Source organism: Ischnura elegans, chromosome 9 (assembly GCF_921293095.1).
Source record: "Ischnura elegans chromosome 9, ioIscEleg1.1, whole genome shotgun sequence".
In the NCBI taxonomy this organism is placed as follows: Eukaryota; Metazoa; Arthropoda; class Insecta; order Odonata; family Coenagrionidae; genus Ischnura; species Ischnura elegans.
Genome location: NC_060254.1, coordinates 71,860,133 through 71,884,644, shown reverse-complemented (window position 1 = coordinate 71,884,644; position 24,512 = coordinate 71,860,133). Strand labels below are relative to the sequence as shown.

The 24,512-nt window shown below is 39.5% G+C and overlaps 1 protein-coding gene across 3 annotated transcripts in view; it reads left to right on the top strand.

Moving 5' to 3' along the window:
* LOC124166045 (GTPase-activating Rap/Ran-GAP domain-like protein 3) overlaps positions 1–24,512 on the top strand; it is a 665,374-nt gene that overhangs the window by 328,757 nt on the left and 312,105 nt on the right. The window contains exon 1 of one of the 3 annotated variants that reach the window (XM_046543638.1): positions 12,348–12,478. The exons of the other annotated variants lie outside the window; for them this stretch is intronic. Coding sequence (XP_046399594.1) covers positions 12,426–12,478 — 53 coding nt within the window. The 5' untranslated portion in view covers positions 12,348–12,425. Of the gene's footprint in view, positions 1–12,347; positions 12,479–24,512 lie in introns of those variants that run through there. 3 annotated transcript variants of the gene reach the window in all.

Genomic DNA, 24,512 nt, shown 5'->3' with positions numbered 1-24,512 from the left:
CGCCGCTGTCATCTATCTAATCATGAATTATCACGTTGACTTTAAAATTATATCATCGGAGCAACGTTCAAGTATGGAGCCAAGAGTTGTGAATCGAACTTAATCGGAGCAAATCCGCGATTGTAAATTTCTTGAGGTCATTTAACTATTCATATGTATATGCCGTGGATGGCATTAATATGAAGGCGATAGATGAAGTGAAGTATCTGGAAGTTACGACAGCTTCGAACCTATCGAGGGAAACATATGTAATTAATATATATGGCAGAGACCTGAAGAAACTAAAATTCGTCAAACGTGTTGTGGGAAGATTTTCAGATGTAAATGTAAAAGAGCGGTGATTTTTCGCAGTCGTTTGGCCACACCTTGAATATGCAGCGAGCAAATCGAATCCCGCGCAGAAAGACTTAATCCATGAACTTAATGAAATACAAAGGAAAGCTGCGCGATTCGTCAAAAACTACTACGGGTGTACAGAAAGCGTTACGAAAATGTTAAAAGAATTAGGCAAGGAGCCGCTAGAGTCTCGGAGGCTGCGTGCTAGTCTTAGATTACTTGAGTAATTGACAGTAATCTTTCAGAGCGACACGGAAAACCCCAAAATATTTTTAGGTCCGATAGAAACGATAAATTAAGAGAGATATTTTGACGAACTGATAGATATTGGAATTCTTTTTTCCCATGAATAGTAAATAAATTCAATAAATGCTAATCAGAACTTCGTTTAAGCATTTCATTTTTATTTGCTAATGGCTGATGTCCTTACACCCCCCTCCGCACGCCAATTGAAGTGAATTTTGGGTTAGAGAGAGTAGATGTAGATGTTCTCTACGGTTATTTCAAGACTTGTTTCTCCCTCGCCTTACTTCTCAAGATTCATCCGCTTTTTTCTTTAACTCCCTTCAATCGAATTCTTTCCGTAATAAAACTAAGCTCATTGCACTAACCTACTTATCTGCTATAACCTATCGCGTCCAAACACACTCAAAAGGAAGAAATAAAGGGATGTATTTGGCGAGGGGCACGGTCAAATTTAATTTGAGAAAAAAGGAAATTTCGATATAAAAACCTACAAAGGACTATGAAAAAGACTTAACAAGCTTTAAAGTTACATTCATGCGGTAACTCGTGAGTTTTACGCCTCTCTGGTCAAAATATTACGATGAATTGGCATCTCAAACCTGAGAGATGTAGTAGGAATTTGAGCTTGCGAGAAGGGAACGAATCCGTCTTCACTTCCCATGCAACGGACAGAGTTAGACGGACAGAGATTTTTTCCAAGCCGCGCAACTTAATATTTATTCTCTACATCACGATCTCTCACTATGACTCGCCCTCAGGTAGAAGTCGTGAACTTCAGGCTTGCTACGGTTAACCGTCACGTACTTAAACTCAGTTTGCTTCCCCATCTTCTTCCAGTAGGCTAATTAAGTTCCATCAAACAATACTTAGCGAAGATCTTTCACTATCGTTTTCTGCTAATATACTAGCGTGAACTGCTTTAAACGTATATCTATCGACTCTGATTACTAGAACTCCAATATCAAGAGATATGTTTCAGAAATGTGATTTTAAAAACCTAGGTCATATAAAATATTTGATCGAAACATTCCTCAATTCAATTATATGTTGCTATAAAATCAATTCATTTTCATTCGTTCATATTATCTGATTCTTTTCTTCATTACTTCTATGCCTATTGGGCTATTTTGATCTCCTGACCTCACCCTGTAGTTAATGAAAACCTTGACACTTCGATGCATGCCTCATTTCAGTCAACTTGCTAACATGAGTGCTCATTCCTAACAATTCTGGGAGGACATTCCCCTAAAAAGCAATAATTACTCAAGCGGCGTATCATAAAATGGGTTTTCAAGCACCCTACCACCCAATAAAAGTAATTTAAGTAGGCAAGCTGTAGGAGAATGACATCCTGATTTAAGGGAAAAAATAGAAGGCAATTTTCACGTCATTGTCAAGTAAAATTTACTTGGGTTTCCCAGGAAGTTATGCACCACAATTGTTATCACAGCCAAAAACAATAGAGTTAATGCGAAAAGTCACATATGTATTATCTGAAATTTCATGGGTTCGCGCACAAACGTTTTGAATCCTACGACAGATATCGTAACTTCATGACCGTTTCAAAATGGCGTCTGTAAGTGATGTATGCTGTAAGCAGCGTGCCGTCATTGAATTTCTCACTGCAGAGAAAGTAACTGTAGTTTTATTTAGGTCCACAAATGGAAAGAAGACTTCGTTGACTTCCACTGATTTATTTTCTTGGCACGACATGCTTCGATCCATAGACGTCATTTTCAAGTACTTGAAAGTCAAAGTAGTCTTCTTTGCATTTGTGAATATCAACTTCCACATAGTTGACCCTGATACCATTGAACGTATTTATTTAGGCCATTTATTAGTTTCTGCTTGAGTTTTTCGCAGCGCTGGATTGCAGTTCTCTCCACGATTTTTTTCGGACTTGCTGCGTCTAAGCTGTTTTCAAGATGACGTTTCGTGGCCTATGCTGACCACATCTTCAGATCAGATCCGAGTCTGAGTCACTCAGCACTGACCTAAAGATGTGTCCAGCAAGGGCCACGAAACGTCATCTTGAAAGCAACTTCGGCACGCGTCATGCCTGATTTTTTTCCCGGTGAACAATGGCAGTGAAAATTTCTCGGCTCACACCCGGTAAGGTCCTTCATATCTCTTTTCGAAATACACTCGGATGGAATCAGGATTTTAATAAGCGACTGGCACATCGAAACGCCGGAAGGAAATATGGAGGACCTTACCTGGTTTGAGAAATTTTCGATGGAGAGATTTTCTGAGTCTGAGAAATTTTCAATGCCAACTTCGAAAATGAATATGGAAAGAATTGCAACTTCTCTTACAACAATATCCACCCTCATTAATCGTACTATTCTCCTCTGACACGATCACGTTCGTAACTTCTGACTGTCTTTCCCGAATGCTTTCTTCTTTTCCACCAAATCTTCTTTATTACTCTAAAAGTTCCTTTGCTAGCTTGTCCCGCCGACAGTAAAGAAAAGGGTTCTCAGAGAAAACGTTCCTCATCTTTCCCTTATTAATTGCGCAGCATTCTTCTGACTTCACCCACGTCTGACGGCCTTTTTCCTCCTTTAAGGTATTCCCGTACTTCCACCCACTCCACTTCCTCGCTCCTCCCATTATTATTTTTTCTCTCTAAGTTGCGCTCCTAACTAACCTTCCCCCTTTTTTCCTCCAGCTCATCTGCTCCGCACATTTTACCTGCCTCGGTAGATAAGAACGTCCGTTTTCCGCACAGCAGCCAAAGCTGCTTTGATCGAAACTGTCCGTATTTCGCACAATACATCTACATAATACCCCGCAAGCCGCCTAAAAAGGCGTGTGGCAGAGGGTGTTAGGACAACAGTTGTTTAAAAAAAAGCAAATACTCACACAAAATTACAACTAGCATTTATTAAAGTCCGTTATGATTCGGCGGAAAAAAGAATTCTTGTATCTATCAGTTCAGCAAAATATTCTTTTAGTATATCGCTTCTGTCGGACCAGGAAATATAGTGTGGCTCTAATATGATATTCTTCGTATAACTTTTAAAGACATCCATTCTGAAATGCTCGATCAATTTAAGTCTAGCGTTCAGCCTCCGACTCTATAGCGGCTCACAACCAAATTTACTTTACAAAACTCACAGCCCAACCCCTAACATTACTACATAACAACATTACCCCCAACCATCTTTCCTGACCGCGAGCGTCCATAGTTCGCATATTGCTGCTATGTCAACGGCTTATGCTTTCGGAATTTCTGGGATCTTAAGTTGGTATATAATGATAATGCCTGATATAATGATACCTATAGGCAGAAAAAATCTTGATTTGCTGTGAAAAAAATTGCTTTATTACTGTTCGCGGCAATATAATAGACATGATTGACCAACCCAAAAACAAAAATGAAATTTCACTTTCAAGTTTCATTCAAATTTTAACCAGTAGAACAGCTATACTATAAAACCACAACTTCGCACTGAGTTGTGTACATCAGCGTACATTTCACCTGGCAAGAATGTCTCACGCACAGCCCCCACACCAGCTCGGGACAACGAGCTACTTTTCATTTCAGGAATACAAACGGACGCATTAGTGAACTTTTTTACCTTTTAGGACGGTCATATAAGGACGCTCGCTAGCTGTGATACGGAGCTGGCAAAGTTGTACTTCGTGAAAGCAAAGGGGAAATATAGTGGAACCAAAGGCTTTGTTGAATGCTACATTGGCATTAGCTTTGAAGTTTCCACTATGAAATTAATTAAACTTCCAAATATCGCTCACGAGTGAGGCCATAAGAATGCAGTGCAATTGATCAAGGAAAATTTTCTCTGAGAAACGTTTATTTTCTGTAGGAGGGACAAATTGGGAACGGAACTTCCTGAAAAAAAAGACTTGTAAAGAAGATTTGGTTGAAAAGAAATGTTCGCTAGAGACAATCAGAAAGCAAGGACGAGAGCGAGTCAGACGATAGTAGTGCGATGAACGAGGGTGGAAATTCTTGAGACAGATTGCCCAGTTCTCTCCAATGATTGACTCCAAGTAATTGTCGATGCAGTGTTTCCATGCTTCCTACCATGTGAAGTTGTTGATGAAAACCGACGTAGGGCGTAGTGTGAAAATATTTCAAAGGCGGACTCCACATATTATTCATCCCGCAGGCGATGGCAGGCTACGTTCCCGGAACTTTGAAAATGTATAAAAAATATCACCTGTAGAAAATCCGAGGATGTTTCATCACCAAGATTTGCTTGCATATTTCACAATATTTCGTGCACGAATCAAAGCTGAAGGTCGTTGTTACCGGGCACGTAGTTGCACAAGCTGAATAGTGTATGAGGGAGCAGTCATAATTGAACCGTGTAAAACGGCGAATTGAAAGAATGTGATATGGTAAGATGCATGGAAGTGAGATGACAAATGGCCCCTGTTCTAATCACAACTCCGTAATATGTTATACACTATTACATCGCACCTGGCAGGGATATCTCACACGTCATTTACGAAAAACAGTCGCATGGATAAGCGGACTTTTTTCCACCCTTTTTGATTGTCAAAAATGTGCGGAATTCGGACGCGACCTTTTCCACGCGTTAACCGTTCGACTGAAAGATTTTGAAAATGTTCTTGGGGCTTCGGCGGCCCTGCATCCTTGAAAGGTCACGCCCTCAAGAGGAACAAGTTGCGGAGGAGGGCAGGGCGCGAGCAAAGCATGGGAGGGAGAGGGGAGGGAGAGTAGAGCAGTAGATGGTGGAAGGGGATGCAGAGGGAGAGAGAGAGAGAGATAAAGCCTTACGGGATAGGGAGCCCTTGTGTGTCCCCAGCGCCGACGGTCCCAGTCGAATGACCTCGATGCGCGGCACAGCACGCGCGCGCGAAAACGTCGGGAGGAGCCGTGGTCGTTGCCGCCCGCCGCACAAACCACCTATCGCGGAAAGTCCCGCGCGATCCGTCATATATTACGTGTTTTGCCGCCAAAACTCCCGCGAACCCACACCTTGTGTATCTACCTACTTATGCCCGCTCACCTTTACCGCCGTGTGAATGTTTACCCACATCACGTTCGGTGCACCGCAGCTCAGCACAATCTTCCTCCTTAAAATTTACGACCTTATCCTTAGGTGAAACTGTGTCTGTCTACCATTTCCATATCTGAAGGATAGAGAGAGAGAGAGGAATCCCAAACTACTCTCAATCCAACGCCACTGTTCCTGAACACATTAATTTTTTCAGTTTATCCTAAAATATTCGCGCACTTTTTCCTTCTCACCTCCCGCGAGTTATCGAAAACCCTTTGCACACCTTAGCATCTCCTCCTTTCCTAATTCATCACTTTTTCTCAGAAACTTACTAATTTTTTTCACCCGCCACTCGCTGAAAACACTGAGAAAAACTGTGCACCTCAAAATAAGACCTTCCTTTCTAGACCACATTTAAGTCAACAAAATATTCAGCAGAAAAACAACCACTTTCTCTCTCTTCCTGAACTAAACAACCTTAAAACCAAATCCTCCACCCTAAAAGATAACCGCTGGACTAAAAGATAGCGACGAATTTTTCCAGGAGGATACAACCACACCGTGCACGAGGTTGGAAAGTCGAGCCGACCCATCGAGGCCATCAACCGACCACTCCTTCCGCAACAATCGTTTCTAACTGATTTGGCCAACCCAATTTGACTCATCACCGAAAAGCTGCTGAGTGTGGAATTCGGCTAAACGGCGGATATATGAGACAGAGTAGCGGCGAAAGGGAAGTGAAGGAAGACGGAAAAGAAGACGGAGGAGGAGAAGGAGGAGAGGAGACCACAGCGAACTTCTCCCATCCGGGCACGCGGGACCTTAACTCTCCGCGTGCGCGGGACCCTACACTGACCGACCCCTTCTTCCTCTAATCCGCCTCGCACCCCATCTGACCCACCCCATTTGACCCACCTGTCGTGCCGAGCGGCGCATCGTGTATGTTTGTGGGGGTCGGGGGAGGGAGAGGGAAGTTGGAAGAGGGGGAAGTGACGTCACAACAATAGTGTGTGCGTTTGTGTGTGCGCTCCATCCGGAAGAAGAAGGGAGTTCGCTGCGTTCGTGGCGGGACACGGCAGTCGGCGGCAGCGGCAGCGTCTGCGTCGGCCGGCGGGTGTAGGAGTCGGCGGCGCTGGAGGAGGCAGGCAGGCCACCACGTGATCGATACTGGCCCCATCGCTGCCTGTTCTTGCTGCTCTGCGCGGGAGTAGTGCGATGGAGTGAGGGGAGGAGGAGGAGTTGGAGTGAAACTGGGATATAGCGGTTGCGTTTCAGGGGAGGGCGGGGTGAAAAACTATGTAGTGGAGATTTTGTTTTTTTTTTCGGCGGTGAGAGAGGCGCTCGATCTCTCTGTGCAGAGTGATGGTTTGGAATGAGGAACACTTATAGGGCGCGGTTTCGATTCGATGATGATGATGACGGAGGAACAGGACGCTCGGGAGTGAAGAGATTAATAAAAAATAAGAAAAAGACCATTCGAGTGAGAGGAAAGGGGAAAAAATAAACGGGAATATAACGTCCGACCACCCACGCGCGCATATTCGAAAACGAACTCACCACCACCCGACACACACGCGCAAACAACAATACGCTCAGAGGAACGTCAACAATACCGCCGAGCATACAAAGAGGGAGGGGACACAAGCCATTCGACAATGGAACGCTGAATGCCGGGGACGAAGTAATAATAGCTTAGGCTCTCGGGTGTTTTGAAGGCAGTATTTCCCCTGGAATCGACCTCTCCTCCTGTTTTCGCGTGGTGGATCATGCACAGAGTGGACTCTCGACCCGTTGTTTCTGTCTTTCGCTCCTTCTCCTTCAACTGTTTCGTGTGATAACCAACACCAACACAAACGACGCCCAAGTCGCGATTACGTCCGGCTTTGCGGGGGAGGCAGAAGGAAAGTGGGGGCGATAAACCCCCCGCGAAAAAACCGGCTGTCCTAGTTCGATCCTGCGGCGCGCCAAACATGTGCTCGACGACCTCCTCGGGGCGGAAACAGTTGAATGCAGGCGAGCGCAATCATCGCCATTGCGCGTCGCAGTGTGGAGTGATTCCGGACGCTGCTATTTTGTATTTTTTCGAGGATAGTACACTATAGGAGCAGCTTGGATCGAAGATTAGAGAAAGAAAATAAGAACCAGAGGAAAATATAGATGTGTGCATATGAAATGAATCTTAATTGAGACAGTGAGAAAGCCTGGTACCAAATAACCGTCCAGTAGCCGATGACAGATCAGATTATCTTTTGCAGAGTGTTAACGATCAAGAAAGTCATAACGAATGATTTATTCAAAAACCTTTTATGAATTGGTGGTCGATGGTTGTATTTGATATGGTCTAAAGACAACTGATCTTCTATGTGATAGACTCAAGGAGAAATGCCTATGTTTTTCTTCCGTGCTATAATGAAAAAAAATGCTCAATCTAAACGCTCTACCGTGTGAGGTCTTCATTACTTACAAAGTTGACGTGTTCTTCCGTATCAGTGAAAAATAACAAGAAAAATTTCTTTCGTGAATGGCATAATGCTTCCGCAGTCTAAAAATGCTGTATTTAACTAAGCCCATTCAGTAATCAGCAACGCTCGAGTAGTGGGTTCAGTTAAGTTACCTAATCGCAGCATTTACGAGAAAAAAAGCCCGTTCATAACCAATTGATATTTGAAGAAAAGCATTTGCGCCTTGTTAATGTTCGTAATCATTTGAAAAATAATAGGATACTGGTTACATATCTTTCAAACAGACAGACACTCTGATAAAATTGTTGGAAAACACTGTTGCATGGCGATGAATCCAAATATTTTGGTTCACGCTCACTTATAACGAGCAAAAATACCAAAGCTTGAGAATATATTACCAGTGATTACAGCTATTGAAGTTTAGTTGACCATCAAAAATCCACCAAAGTAAGCCACTAAAAAGCAACTGATTAATTGTATTAATTAAACAAAGTAAATAAGAACCTTAATGACTACATGCATGATTGCCTTCGTACTTCGGTCGAACAATCTCATGGAAATCACGAATTTCGGGCAGACTGACCACATATTCGATAATGTTCAAGTGTGATATTTAACTATTTTTTGTAAGAGATATATGTTTATTATTACGTATTCGATGATACATAACTTGTGATCATATACGAAAGGTTTTATATCTTTGGAAATATGAAATTGTAAACTTGCTTTAAAAACAGGACCATTAACTTTAATTGCCAGAGTTTAAACTTATGGTACGTTAAGACAAGATAAGAGGGTATTCAATGAGAATTTTTACCAAAAATATTGTTTGCTTGCACATTGTACAAAGAGAAAAGCTTGCTCCAACAAGGCATAACTTAATAATTGCTCAAACTTTTATGAATAGCGAAAGGTTGTAAGATGAAAAAAGCTCCATATCTAAGCTCACACGGACAATACGTTTATAATTATTATTGTTACTTCTTCTAAATTATTAATAATATTCTGCGAATGATAGTGAAGTACACTTCAAGAATAACTCAGGACTTACTTCATGTGTGCTCTCATAATAACTAATTTAGCCTCATTAAAGAGGTAGACTCGTATCCTTGGACAAAAGCATCAACAAACTTGAATCAAATCTACTTGAATCAAAAATACTTGAATTACTAATGCTACGAATCTAAAAGGGGGGTAAACTAATACATTCTTCCAACAACTCTGCTCCAAGGCGAAGAAAATCGTTCACAGGATACATACTTTATTTTAAATAAACATATACGTCAAGAGCGCATTTACAAATATGTCCTAAGAAGAAGTTATGGCTAGCGCACACAAAATACGTCAAAGTTCCAGGACCATTATGGATCAATTGTTGACGACTCATTTTCACTCAAGCGACCGAGCTCAAGAATTTATTGAAACGAATTAACTACAGAATATTTTAACGTACAACAAATGCTTTATCGTTGACGTACGTTGAAATCGCTCCTAACTGCTTAATTCGGTGATATTTAATTAATTAAACGTCCATACTATACTCGTCTTCACGGGAAATATTGATGTTTTTCACTATCGACCTCCAAAAGTCCAAAAGTGATTGATGTTACTTCAGATGTAGTTGATATATACTAATTGTTATCGTCCATTTAAAAAATTTAATGAGTGTTAACAATACTTGCGAATATCATAACCTTTTACACGTATTAGAGAATTAATCTCGAGTTTCACCCGTCATACTAGACGAAGAAGTAGCAAATAATACATACTAGGAGACTGTTGTAAATCTGTTAACTGTCGACCTTGGTATTATTCTGTTGTATACCTATTGGAATTACTTTCTGAGAAAACAGATCGAATCATTCGTGTATGAAGACATAAAACAGGAGGATTTGAGCGCAAACGGAATAAAAATTAAGAAACCATTGCGTTCAAAGCCTTTAAACCCGGAGAATAAAACTTAAATGTGGAGGAAATAGATTAAAAGAAGAAACAATCAACTTCGATATTAACCACATTCCTTTCTGCCGGAAACTTAGACAGCTATCACTCAATCAATACATATTTTGAAGAGCAAAGTTTGGGGTGTAGTGGTGCAAGAGGATAAGACTCTAATTTTATCTGGTAAACTGAGTAGAGCAGTGCCCACACAAATTCTTATCGAGTGTTTTATTGCTGTCATCAATCCACATCACAGTTTTGGAAGGGCTAAAGTGTTATCGAAAACCTGATTTTTGGTACCAGCGAAGAAAATACGAGGACGAAATTTTATCAACCACGCACGAAAAGGCGGCGGTAACACTAATTCTGCTAGAATTGGAGACGACTTCCAAGCCGTTCTGATTTCCTTCAAGCTTTTTACCTCGGAAGAAAAACAATTTACTGGCAAGCTCCGGATAAGCGGTTTTATTTGGAATTCATTCTCCTCCACGTTACAGCAAAAAAGAATTGTTTCAGCATCTACCAAAATTAAAACAAATAACTCTGTCTATCCACTCACTAGTGACATAACTAGGTTAAAGATAACCGTGCTATGGAACACCTTAGCACTCAGACGAGTTATTGAGTAATGCTTTTGATTTTTTTCCTCCGTGTGCTTCCGAGGATTGACTATTTTGAATCTTCCAGGCAGTCAGATATCAATTAAACGTTGCGCTGCAGCAGGGGTTCGCCGAAAAACCGCTTCGCATTGGTAGGAATTAGCCCACAGGAAGGAACGACGATTAATTCTCCGAAAACTTGCCCGCGAACACCTTCCTCTCACCGCCGCAACACACGCGATTCTCGGAAGAGTGGAACGGATTGGCTTTAGGTACTTCTGGCCACCTCTTGACTTCCACGAGGAGCAGTGGAATTACAAAGAGGGACGAACGACGACTGAGGATAGAATCTTCGCCAAATTCGCAAACCCGTCTTCCTTACGCCCCTACCCCCTTCCCAACGTGTGAGAGCCGCTCGAAGACCACCTCGAAGTCAGTCACCGCATAACCTTTGCCAGTCCCACACGGTTTCGCTCCTGAAGGAGATTTTGTTTACGCTTGAAGACACATGTAAGCATGAGTGTGGGTGGGATTGTTTGTTTTCATCAACAATGACATGGCAGCACAGGGTTATATAATCATCTTTTAGACGAACTGTCCAAGTGCTACACGAAGGATTTGTTAACCGACCGCTCATCGAAATTACCGGTAACAACCGGAATACGAAACCTGACCTTACGTGTGCGAGCTCTGGGAAAGCAACAATGGTGTAACTTAAAAGTGCTGTGTGCTGTGTAAGGAAAATATTTACTCCACCTTAGAAAAGGCAAAATTGTCTACTGAAATAAACAGTTAAAGTCTGTTTTTGAAATCCATCCATTCGAGTGTACGCAAGGTAATTCATCCTTGGAGCAACTTGAATCTGGCTGAATAAAAGAGGACAAGCGAGGACATCTTCGCTGGGTAATAAAAGTGCTACGCAGTTATATCGTCTCCCATCATTCGGCGAACTTCCATCTTCAAGGCTCCCCAGTGATTAGGGCCACGTAAGCACTTGACATTGACCACCACTTCGGGGTACTACTAGTCCTACGTAACTGTAGTGCAAAAGTGTTTTCTGCACCATAAGATAAGCCAGTGCTACGGTTATAGTGGCAATCCTAACCAATCCACAGCAATTGAGTTTGGGTTCTCCTACTCCAGTATTTTAGACTTATAAATGTTTTTCATAGTTCTTTAACACATTCACTACGTATTTTAAATGATGGTCAATGAAAAAGTCCTCGATAAGAACAAAGTTAGTCGTTGAAAAAATCCAGTTGAGGCAAACTCTCGCCTTCAGCAACTTTATCAACAAATAGGCTAACAATATTGCCATATTGTTGATCGGTATCCTCCTGCTGAGTCGGTCTTAGGTGTCTTCCAACACCCCCCTCAACAATGGCAAGAAATTAAAAATTTCTACCACATTGTTGAAACTTCCTATCGTAACGTTGCAACAATGTCGAGGAATTAATCAACAATTCTACCACATTGTTGAAAGGAGTATCAACTGTAACGCTGCCGCAACGCGGCTAAAGAGCTTATTCCACCGCCTCAAGATTTGTAGCGCTAAATTCCGTCCCTGATTCAACTTAAATTTGTCACCAAAGACACCGTCCTCGATCATGCGGTCCTCCAACCTGTTCCACTCCTCCAAGTGGGGCTCTTCCTCGGACCTCCGCACCAGCGGCGGCGGGGGCGGCGGCTCACAAGGTTCTCCGGGGGCCTCTGGGGACGGGGGCGGCGAGGAAGGGGGATGCGGAGGCGGCGGGGGCCGGCTCCGGCGCGTCCTGACGGCGCACGCCCGCGGGAGGCGCTCATCGTGGCGCAAGGGCAACCACGGCCCCAAGGGGACCTTCGACCTCATGACCATGATGAAGGAACCGCTGAGGGTCGTTCACTCCGTGCCACTCTCCTGGTGAGTCTGCTTTTGTTTCGAAACCGTTTTCGTAAGCTCTCCCAAGTCAAATTGTCCCCACGTGCGACTTTAAAAAACCGGTTACTCAGAGTCCTTTGTCATTGTCTCCACTACTACTATCTATATCGGAACTGATTGCGGCGTCACGCAATGGCAAAAGTGGGTCATTTGTTTTAAGTGAAACCTTTTAGTGTAGTCTAAAGCAATTCATTTTATGGAAGAGGCGATCGAATAAGTTGTGCATGGAAAATAACAATGAAAACATAAATTGTCCTTTTTTATATACCCACTTCTGCTAGCTACACGGATTTCTGAGTTCTTTCTTCTCCATACTCTATCACTCATCATCTATCATACTCTATCATACATTCTATTTATTGCCAATACGAGTCTATTGAAAATATGAAAAACGATAGTTAAATAGGTACATTGATTCTGCATGAATATGGGCAATCAATAGAGCAATCCTTTGTGGGAAAGTATCTTTAACATGTCACATTTCTAACACAAATTATCAATGGAAATCACAAACATTAACGGAAATAACTTATTAGAATAATTAAATAGATGATTTTTGAATATGTGTTTTAAATTGTGAACTAAAATACAAAGTTCAATTAAATCTAAGGAGTAAATAAAATAGTTCCTAAAACCATGGCCCCAGCAGACTTATAAGGGCTTTTTTTTTTTATCTGAAAAGGCTAACTACTAGAGCTATTTTAATCAGAGCTAGAATCTCTCTCGAGGAGAATGGTTTGATGGTGGTGTAAAAATATTTTTTTCAGATTTTCATAGTATGCTACTTAAACATAGATGCAATATAGACGATAATCGTTACGATATAGAAAGTACTGTTTTTAAACCGATTCCGAAAATTACTTAGTCAGGCGCACTGGCGACTATATTTCAATTTACGGAGGAAGAGTTTACCAATGTGTGAAATGCTTAGAACTCCTCTGATGAAGTCCCATATTATTTAGACTGTTTTTACCACTATTTAACATATACAAGTTGGACGTTTGGCCTCTGCGCATGGCACAGGGATTGAAATGGCAAAATACTAGATCATGTGATTGTCTGCTTTGCTGACAACGAAGGTAGCGCCTTTTCCATACTGTTAATTTCCATTATTAAGGCTCCATTTTCATTTAATTAAATGCATACGAATAGAAATCCTCATAGTACACATATTCAAGATTTAATATAAATAATAATATATTAGATATAATATCACTACATTTTAATAATCATAAATTCAATAAAACGTGTTTTTAATTATTTATTCTGCTGACAAAATTTCTATTTCCATAATTATACGTACCGAAGTAACAGATTCAATTTTGGACTCAGCTTTTGGTTACTGCGCGGCCACCGCTCGTAGAGACATTTACAGCGATAAATGCAGGAAGTGGTTCCGCCTCACTCCGCAGAGGTGCGTAACGATCGCTAAATGTCCACTGGTTCGGCTCACAGCGGAAGGTTTGCGCTTGTCGGCTCGATGGCGATCCTTTCCAGTTCAAGGTTTGACATCCGGTAAACCCCGTGATATCTAACACTACGCATTTCATCCATGCGTTGAACATTGCATAACATTTAGGATGATATAAGCTACGTCATTTCTAGAGAAGTTCAGTCCCACTTCTTCATCAAGCATGCTATTGGCCATGAGTAACAACCATCTAAAAGCTGCAGAGATATATGTACATAATGAGACTCTTCTTCGTATGATACTTCTTTTACCATTTAGTCATTATTTAAAGCAAAAACTACTGGGGAAGTACTCCTCGCAATTTAAATATTTATTTGTGTTTAGTACAGGTGATACAATCTGTTAGCACTTACATCGTTGTCAGACGAGAGCAAAATACTCCAGAAATATAGTTGAAACAGTCTAACATCGGGTTAAAAGCTAAAATAGGGAACGTATTTCAATATTTTACACTCTTACAACGGTATTTAGCCTGCAGGTACTAGTGGATGAGTTAGACAAGCGCAGCCAGGAGTATGCTATAAGGATTAATCACTACGAGACCAAGGCTAAGCGCTTTTGCAAAACATCCCGAGCTAGGAGTGTGAGACTCAAAGTAAAAGTAGGTGGGGAAAGACTTGAATAGGAAGAGGAATTCAACAATTTGGGCAGTATATTAGAGGAAAACGGATACAGCAGTAAAGACATCTGGAACAGAATTTCGTTCGCAAAGGAGGTGATCCTAAGAAAGATCTTATGAGAGGATTGTTACACTAAGTTAAGAGTTTAAAGAGAAGGTTAGTGAAGAATCTGATATGGAGTGTAGCGCTTTACGGTGAGAAAACATGGGCACTTAAGAAGGAAAAAAACATGATTTTTAGATGGAATGAAAGAGAGAAGGTCTTACTGTGAATTGAAGAGGGAAGTTGACGAAGGAAGGATAGGTTTCCAGAATACTTCTTAAGTACCTCAGGGAAGCCTACCTTAATCGGCAGAACACTTCTGTAATTATAATAAAATATTATTTAACTGTGCTTAAACGAATTATTTTATATTCGTTAAAAATTCACCAGTAGGGTTGACATTGGATGATTGACTTTTGATTAATACGCGCCAACACTCATCGATATAACGCATGAAGATCTTTTTCTCCAATTAATCGTGATGATTTTGCAATCTTTCAAAGTTGAAGCAGCAAAGTCTGTTATGCCGATGCCACATTGTATCGCCAAACTTTTTTTGTTTTCTTTTAAAAACTTTCAAGCAAAAATAATTATCTGAATTTCCACCCAAAACAACTTGATTCCTTACGAAGAAGTTTTATTATATCCCCCGCTTGAAATGCTTTTCATGAGAATTCTTAAGAAACTTTTGCGTCGACTAGGTGTACCAAAATTGGAGGTTAATTTCAGTCCAGAATATTGCGTCGGAATTTTTTTTGTTTTCATTCAAAATCACTAGATTATTTAAAAAAATTTAATTCCTAAAGTCATTGAAATAGCCATTTTAAAGGATGATGCATATTAAAAAATGCATTCTGTAAATACTCACAGAGGAATTTATCTCGAAAAAAAAACGAAAACGAAGCTAAAACTGTTTACATCGAGATCTACGCCACTTTAAGATTTTTTTGTCTTTTTAATTTTATTCCAATAGTTTCAACAATCTTTACAAGCAAATTGTTCCAAGAACAAAGCAAGGGACTTTCGAAAATAATACAATAAGTTGAATTTCATTATAAAGTTAGAGTTACACAGAGTGTTACAGTTATAAAGAGTGTTTCTAAAATCTACGCCTCTCAAAATAAGGCGTGGAGCTCAACTTTTATCTGGCTTAAAAAAACTGAATGCTAAGGAAACGTGACGGAACTCGTACCACTTATCTAAGGGAATTCCATTGAATAGAATATATAAGTGTAGCAAATAGTGTCCAGCCAAATGAATTAAAATGGTAAACACAGGCGGTCAAGATCCAACAAATAAAAGTATCTTGTTTAAGTTGACGTAAAGACAGAATGAACGGATGAGAGGGAAGCCTATCATTGTATTCTGTCTTCAACAGCGAAAAGTTGAAATTGCATACTAAGTATTAAAAGATGGGAGATTCAGAAAATTAATGGAAAAATAATGTAAAAAATTGAAGCATTAAATGAGAGAGGTAAATTAGTACATTACCAGCCTTTTTAGTTGAGACCCCTCACCACAGGATCGGCTCGTCCGTGTCGGCGCTACCCAGCACAGACCGACGACCGACCAGAGAGACCCTGCCCTCAGGGATAGCATTTTAAGTGTGCCAGAATTATCAGTAATGTTTCTCTGAACTGATGAATGTTGTAACATTAAATCTATATAAAAAAGAAAGTAAAAAATCGTGTTAGTTAGAACACTTATAACTCGACAACGGCTGAACCGATTTTAATGATATTAGGTTCTTTGGATTCGTCTTAGCGCCGAATATCATATAAAACATTAAAAAATAGAAAAAGTTCGCTAAAAAAAATCATCTTTTTCTTAGGATATGTTTTTAGGATTTGGTAACACTACAAAAATTGATAAATCGGTCGGAACTGCACATTAAATATTTTTTTTGTTTTTACCAATTAAATGACTGAACTTCGTATCAATATAACATTTTAATTGTTAAATATATTAAAATATTGAATATGTATTTAAAAAATTTAATTCGAGCTAATTTTAAGCCCAGCTCGAGTTGACACTTCACTACAGTGTTTGTAAACAAATCAATTGTAGACAATCGGTAATGCCCGTGTTCCTGTCGACGAATCGAGCAGTTTGATTTCACTTCCTCGGAACGTTTGCAAATTAGTTTCATCGGAAGGTGAGCTCATGAACAAAGTGTTCCCGAATATAATTGATCACCACAAAAGTCACAAATAGTTGATTGGGCGAGCAATTTTGACGGCCCAGAACGAAGATGTGGATGACTCAAACTAGGTAAATCAGAATCAAATAGTTGGTTCTCTACATGAATTCAAATCTTTTAACTGTGTAACGAATGAAGACGAAGTCACCAACTATCTATCTGAATATTTGAAGTCCTTGGACGTACCTGGCTTACCACGGCAGGATTTACAGCTAAAGGTAGCTCTGTGTTCATGAGATTTCAAAACCTAAACCAACCAAAACTATCCAACGGAATGCGTTTGGTGATTGAAAAAAAAACTGATAATGAATGTGATTCACGTGACTATACTCAAAGGAAAATTCAAAGATGAGGAAGCTCTCGTTCCGAAGATTCCATGATCCCAACTTATATGCCCTTTTGAGCTCAAACGAATTTCAGTTCGTGCTGCATTTGTGATGATGATTAACAAATCAAAAGGTCAATCTTTCAGTGTATGTGCTGATATGCTCATGAAAAACCCATGATTTTATATATAGTATGTTCACAAGTAGGTAAACAATGCGCTTAATCTCTTTCTTCGCTTTGCTTTACTTATTTCGATTCATCCGCTTCATCTTGCGCCTGATAAAAAAATATCATATATCATAAGGTGCTTAACTCAACAGATTAAATCGGAATGCGTTTGTCTTGGTACGTTTACGCATTGCACTTCCCCGAACCGAGTTATAACTAGCGTGCCATGAGTATATGACATATTAATGCTGCGCCCTAGGGGGTATTTTCACGAGATTTTGAGCGTCAGTCACGTATCGGTCTAGCGTGGCGTAAACTTGCTCCAAGAACGGGTTTAACCTTATTAATTGCTTTATAGGCCACCGTGTCTTAAATTTCCTATTGAATTTAACATGAAAATTAGAAAATTCATTGAAAAAATCCGCATGTGCATGCCTTGGTCTACTTTCTCGGCGTAACTTGAATAAAGAAAATATATTTCTAACATGCCATTGTCATGCTTATTTATATTTTTTTATTATTTTATTACCGAAGGCTAAATATTATTCGAATCAGTACAGCCGCTTTTGATTAGTAAATGGTGTTTCTAAACTGTTCAGTGATTAATTAATAGACGGTACGAAGTTCGCCGGGTTGTTAAAAATGATCTTGGTTTTGGTTGTCAAAGATGGTCTTGGTTTCTTCATTTTATTCGGCTTAGATTTACCTCGCGGACGAAGGGTTTTCAAAAATACCCAGCCAGCATCTTCAGAAAGCCTAAGACCAACCCGCACCAAGATGACCTCATCAAAAATGGCTGCCTCGCGATCCAACGTCAACGCTTCAAATTAAAAAATGGATGAATCATGGGCATCATTTACCAAAAATAAAAAAAATACAGGAATGAATTAATTTTACGGGTAAGTTTCCAAACCTCGGAGCATTAAAGTGATATCGGAAAAACGAATGAAAAGCTTTGCGAGAATTTCTCGATAATTCTGTTATTTAAATTAAAATAGACTTTTATCGGTCAGAAAATTTAGGATGACTCCCCGGAACGAAATGCTCCTACATTATATTCATGGAGAAATGAAATGAACCTTTTTTGAGAAGACACGAAATTCTCGCATTAGACATTCCTTTTTTCGGCCTTACCTTCCGTGACGTTTTATATGTATACGTTAAGACGCCAGGAATAGACAAGCTAAGAGTCAGAGGAAAAGCAAAATGCTGGTACCTTTCCTTTCTTTGAATGTTACAAATTTTTTTGGAGATGTTTCAGTCTAAAGAGACCAATACGACATAAAAATTGACCTCTGACATAAATTTTTGTTTTTCTGTGGGTGATGTCACACTGATGCTGAGCTATGCTGGTCAGAAGATTTTCGCAGCATTGATCAGATAATTTCTGCATTTTCATCGGATTCTCACCGAGTCCATTGACTGTTGCTGAAACAGTTTAGCTGAAATGTCAGCCCGCGTCTTGAGCTCGAAGAATAGAAAATTACTGCACACTGCAAATGCAAAAGCTTTCTTACTTTCTGACTACGATGTTAGCGAAAATTTCGTCAACACAAGCCAAAAGACGCGGTGGGAACCCGAAGAAAATGCATAAATCATCTGATGCAGGACTACTACGAAAAAAAACGGCTCAAAGAGGTCGCAAGTTTTAAAACGAGTTCAAATTTTCCATCTTGTCGGGTCATATTTGCATCTGAATTATCGTGCGAAACGATAACGATGAAATTAGTGAATTTGACATCAGAATCGTCCTAAGAAAATCACAAAACTCACACATTTACTAGTAAGCTCTACAGGTGCTCAGATCGATAGCAAGTGAGGTGAGTTAATGATTGAGTTTCCACTTGACTAAAACGGCTGAAGCCAAGACGACGGGAAGTTTGAGCCAAACTTATAATTTCGTTACGACGGTATCAACAAGTTACAGCTCCAGAATTTTGTTCTATCGAAAGACAAACTAACTTGAGATCAAATTCGGTGTCCAAAATCACCGATTCTAGCAAAAACATACGGCATATGGATTTGAGGATAACAATACAGCAAGCTATAATCAATATTCATAATAGATTTCCTTCGTCAAAGCAAAATACCACACTATGGGAGAATGTATACAGAAATACCGGGTGATTTAAAATGAATACCGGGATTTTAACGCTACCTAATATTTATTACACTAAACACGTGCATTGTTACCAACTAGCAAAACTGTTTGAGTAGGTCTTACATTTAATGAATCATTCATATCTATAATTTAAGCGTAATAAATAATATAAAGCGTTAAAGCGCCATTAATTTGAAAAAAAACTGCATTCATATACCAGCGAGTCGCGCAAGTTTCCGCAGGAAAACATACCCGAAAGAAGTTCGTACATCCTGGCATTCTGGTATCAGCCTTCAAGCAATGGGCAATAGTGACGAATGATTCCAATTTACATTTCGCAAAAAACGTAACTTCAGATAGTGGACTTAAAAAGGATTGCTGGAGAGTTTCGACGACCCTAAAATTAAATTTTCCAAAAAAGAATGACATCTCTTTGTTCAGTTTTTGGTATACTTAAGAAGTCAATTAAATGTCAGCATACAACGCAGGAAGGATACCAATTAAACACATATGAACGAGAGGAGTACTTATAATTTTTGCCTAAATTTATAGTACGAATGCCGGATTAGATCACTCGGCAGTTAAAGCTACGACCAATGAGATGCGCTGATTCATGAGCCCCTTCGGTTGACGCAGAGTAGGATTGGTAGCTCAAAAGAGATTTCCACTTTTAAGATAATGCATTTGACTATGTTTTTTCACATTGGTTATGAAAACCTGTGTCTTATTGAAACAGTTAAGCATTTCAATGCTTTTTTATTTAAGCTGTGTAATGAAAAAGAAATTGATTTCCGCTTCGTACAGAAAACAAATGACGAACGATATACAACGATCGACGAAGTTCATAGGAATTTCTATGTTCAGCCGCAAATAATCAATGCGTATAGCCTTGATATATTATGGCTTTTGAAGTGAATTCAAAGCTAAAAGTTATATTCTCACTGAAATAAATACAGCATATCGCGAGGTATTTCTTCAATTCACTGTGATGTTTCTTTGCTGTCATTCTTCCACGGAATGGAATGCTAAAATTGTTGTCAATCATCGTTGTTTTTAGAATGTGCGTATAACTATGGCCGCAGAAATCTCTTTGCGATCTTTGAATATGTAATTTAAAGCATAATATTGATTACAGTCTTCAGCAAAACTCAAGTCCGGTGATATGCGGCCCAGATCATTTAGCTTCGATGTTGATAAGGGACAAGATATAACTGAAAACTGAAATCTAACTGCATAAATTATGCGCATTGTAACATTGCTAATATTTCTAAAATTCATAATATATAGACTAGATGTAAGCATTTACCATCTTCAAATAAAGGCTACCATCCGAGGATTACGGAACTGTCGAAACAATGTATTCTGACGAGTGGTTATTTCCCGTAGACGGTATTGTTACCCATCCTTTATACAATGAAATTTACTTGGAATTACTAATCAACTGAAAATTTCCAGGAGATTATGAATTCATTACCTATGTTGCTCATATTTTATATTAAAGCAAATCGCCTCCACAAAGCAGTATTTCCGTTTCTTCAAATACATTTCGCAAGTTTCGTCGCATTGGTTGCACAAGGAAGCTACGTAAGTATAAAAAATATGTAAATTTCAATTTGTACGATGCCGACAAAACCATTGAAGATGTAATACTCGTATTAATCCGTGGGAGTCCAATGACCATACCCATTCCATCGGAAGTGAGTGTATTAAAAAATACGACTATGCAATGAAGAAAATTCGAGTGCTAGGGATACTCAGCCAAATCTATGTATTTCGATGAAAGAGTAACCGCAGTACATAAAAAGAAAAAAGTTAAGTCTATAAACGTAAAAACCGATGGATATTCCATCATCAAGGCTGATGTCTGCTTGGATGTTAAACGGAATGTAGAAGCAGTCGTGTATAGGTAGTAGGAGTATGCAAAGTTGATTTGCTCTGCCATTTAATGAATGCACCAACAAAATATTGGCGAAATTTTCTCGTGCCCTCAATAAATCAATGGAAACTTATCGATGTCAACCCGATAAAGGCAGTCATCTTTGTTTTGTGAGGGGATCATCCGGTATCTTACCCAACTTTATCCAGCCGGCATCTAAGGACTTCACCGATTGGCTGACTGGTTAACGACCTAACACAATATATCCGTGGTAACACAATATTAATATTTTTGTGAACGTGCCTAAGTGTAATATATGAGTGCATAATATCTAAAACAGCTTTCGACTCAATAGCTGAATAACCAGATACAATATATTTACAGCAGATTCTGTTTCTAACATGGGCTACATGAAATCATTACCTGATGCTCATCACACAAACCAAAAGAAGTAAAAGAAGAGTAAAATGATATAATCCTAATATTCGCTTGCATAAATCATTACTTTCTGAGTTTGAGTCCCAGTAAGGTCATACTTTCACCCTTTCATTTCCTCATTCCACCATCCATATCACTGATGTCCTTTCCTAATTTGTACTGTGTATGTCATTCTGTATCGTTCCATTAGCATTATCGTTCCACATACCTTTTTAGGCAGCTTGCGGGGTAATATGTATATGTAGATTAGTTCGAATTAATTTATTGCCATACATATGCAACAGAATATCTGATAACTTTCTTGTAATACTATCAGTACATAACTGATAGGTAAAAAGGGAAATAAATAACTCTTAATAAGTAAATGGTTCTAATTAGGTTAAAAAAATATAAGAGACGTTAGCTGGAATTTTGGAGGTAACATCCGGTGATGTCATTTCGAGAATCTTCACTAATCGGGTATTAGGCCATTTTATTATAGGTGAAATGAGGACCTTGAATGGCAAGGGGGAAAAGTACAATTTGGAGTTAACTGCACATAAAGGTTGGTGGGGTACACAATATTGTTATAACAAAGTCATACATGTAAATCACTAAATCTATATGTATATGCTTATCAGTGATTCACTTTTCCTTTGCCACGACAGTATTGTATCTGTACTAATCTCCAAAATAAAAAAAATCACTTATCCCCATTGGCTTCTATGGTCCTCAAATGGGTTTCCTGATTCAATTTTTACCGCAAATCATGTAATTCCAAAAATAACATTTGCTTCCTTAAATTTAATTGAAAAATAAATTCTGAAGACTTTAATTATTTTACTGCAATTGAAAAATATATCATTATGCCAGAAAGCAATTCATTAATAAAGTTTGAATTTTCATTCATTAAATACAAACAAGCATGCTGGGACTCCATTTAATAATTCTCACTGTTAATTTCATAATATCGACGCGACTTTCACGGCCTTTTTTTGCCGATTTTGTTGTTTCTGCACTGAACCGAGATAAGAATGTGTATGCAAGGGAATAAATCACTTTCCGCTACGCCGCTGAATATTTACACTGGAATTCGCACATGCCCAACATTTGGATATCCCGGCAAAGCATTCCCGCAAGAAGTGTAGACTTGTGCTGCCGCCTGCTGGCGAAGAATGTGATTACATCTTTCGGCAGCCCCTCATTGAACGACATTGATTTGAACGAAGTAAAACTGCAGCGGCCTGTCGGCGAACTAGATGACCGAATGACGGTTCGGGTAGCCACTAAATCCGCTGCAGGGCGGTGACTTCAAATGAAAATTCATCCATCAGCCGACAAAGTTAGCCGTGAAAAATCGATTAAAATGAGGATTAGCCATTTTGCTGTCTTAGATCTGTGACTTGCTTTTGACTAACATTTGGGACCTGGATAAGACAATAATCTCAGTTTTTATCTTTCAGGTCATATTTTTAAACAGCAAATTACCCTCTATTTTCTCATACTTACAAAATTTGCACGCAAAGGAATAAACATGTTTAATGAAATTTTACTTTTATAATTATTTACGAAACAAAATATGCAGCTAATTTAATGAAACGAATGGTTTATTGATGAGTGCGGAAGGAGAAAAAAATATCAGTGTAGCCAATCTGCACACGAACCAACCACCCACGAAGCACATGCAGGCTTTTTGCATGCGTCTCACTGTAGTATCCCGGACGTGACTAAAGAACTATGCACCCATCGCCGGTCTGACTCTAAACTTATCCAGCCGGAGAAGGTTAAAGTCAGCCAATGAGTGCAATGATGCCTCCTTGATCCATGCTCAATCCAGCAGCGTGATCACTTTCACTTCAGGGACAGAGAAAAAACTTGACGTGGTAGAAGGAAATTAACTGCATTTTTGAAATCAGTATGCCTATTTTCCCCGTAACAGCTCAATATTCTAAGTCAACAGGAATTGTGTTAAAAATTATTCCCCATTGTTAAAGTTCCAGGTGACTGGCTAATTGTTTGACGCAACTTGAATTTGGGAGAATGGTATATTTTAGTAGCCGGCAGAGAATTCATTATATGCGTAGCAAATACAGCAATAGCGAAACAGCAAAGAATATACCCTGAAAATGTCAAAATGAAGATCGCCTTTGCGATAAAAAAATCCATTTAATGTCGCATGATCAACGCGGGTGGCAGGCATAAATTTATTCTGCAGAGCATTGCATTCTTCGCCCCGTTTTCAATATTTTGACAAAAAAATCTTCCAGCTCCAGTCATCAATTTCTTGATGGTGAAGATGTCCTCAGCATTCGGTCGCTTCGCAACAAACGAAAAAAAAAAACTGGGGTAAATCTTTCCTTCACCTTTCCCCAGAGATACGACTGGGACCAACGACACCTCACACACGCGAATACGACGCATAAAATCCGCACCTCCCTCATCGAGCCAAAATTTACGCCCCTACATAAATATTCAATTTATTCATAAAAGGTGCAAAAAAAAATAAATTACTGGTACCCGCACAATTCGACCTGACGGACTCGAGGGAGGAGGTAAAAATTCAGAAAGAGTATCGACCCGTGAAGTCACCTTTTTGCACTGCAAAGACACATCCCGTAAAAAAAAAACGAGTACGAAAATAATCCCCATTGGGCGAAACGCTAAAAACACGACCAGGGTTTTTTATGCGAGACAGTAAAAATGAAAGGGGCGAAAAGGGAGGGGAGGGTGGTTGAGGGTAAAGAGGGGGGGGGTGAGGAAAGGGGTTTGAAGAAGTTTAACTTCCTCTCAGGGG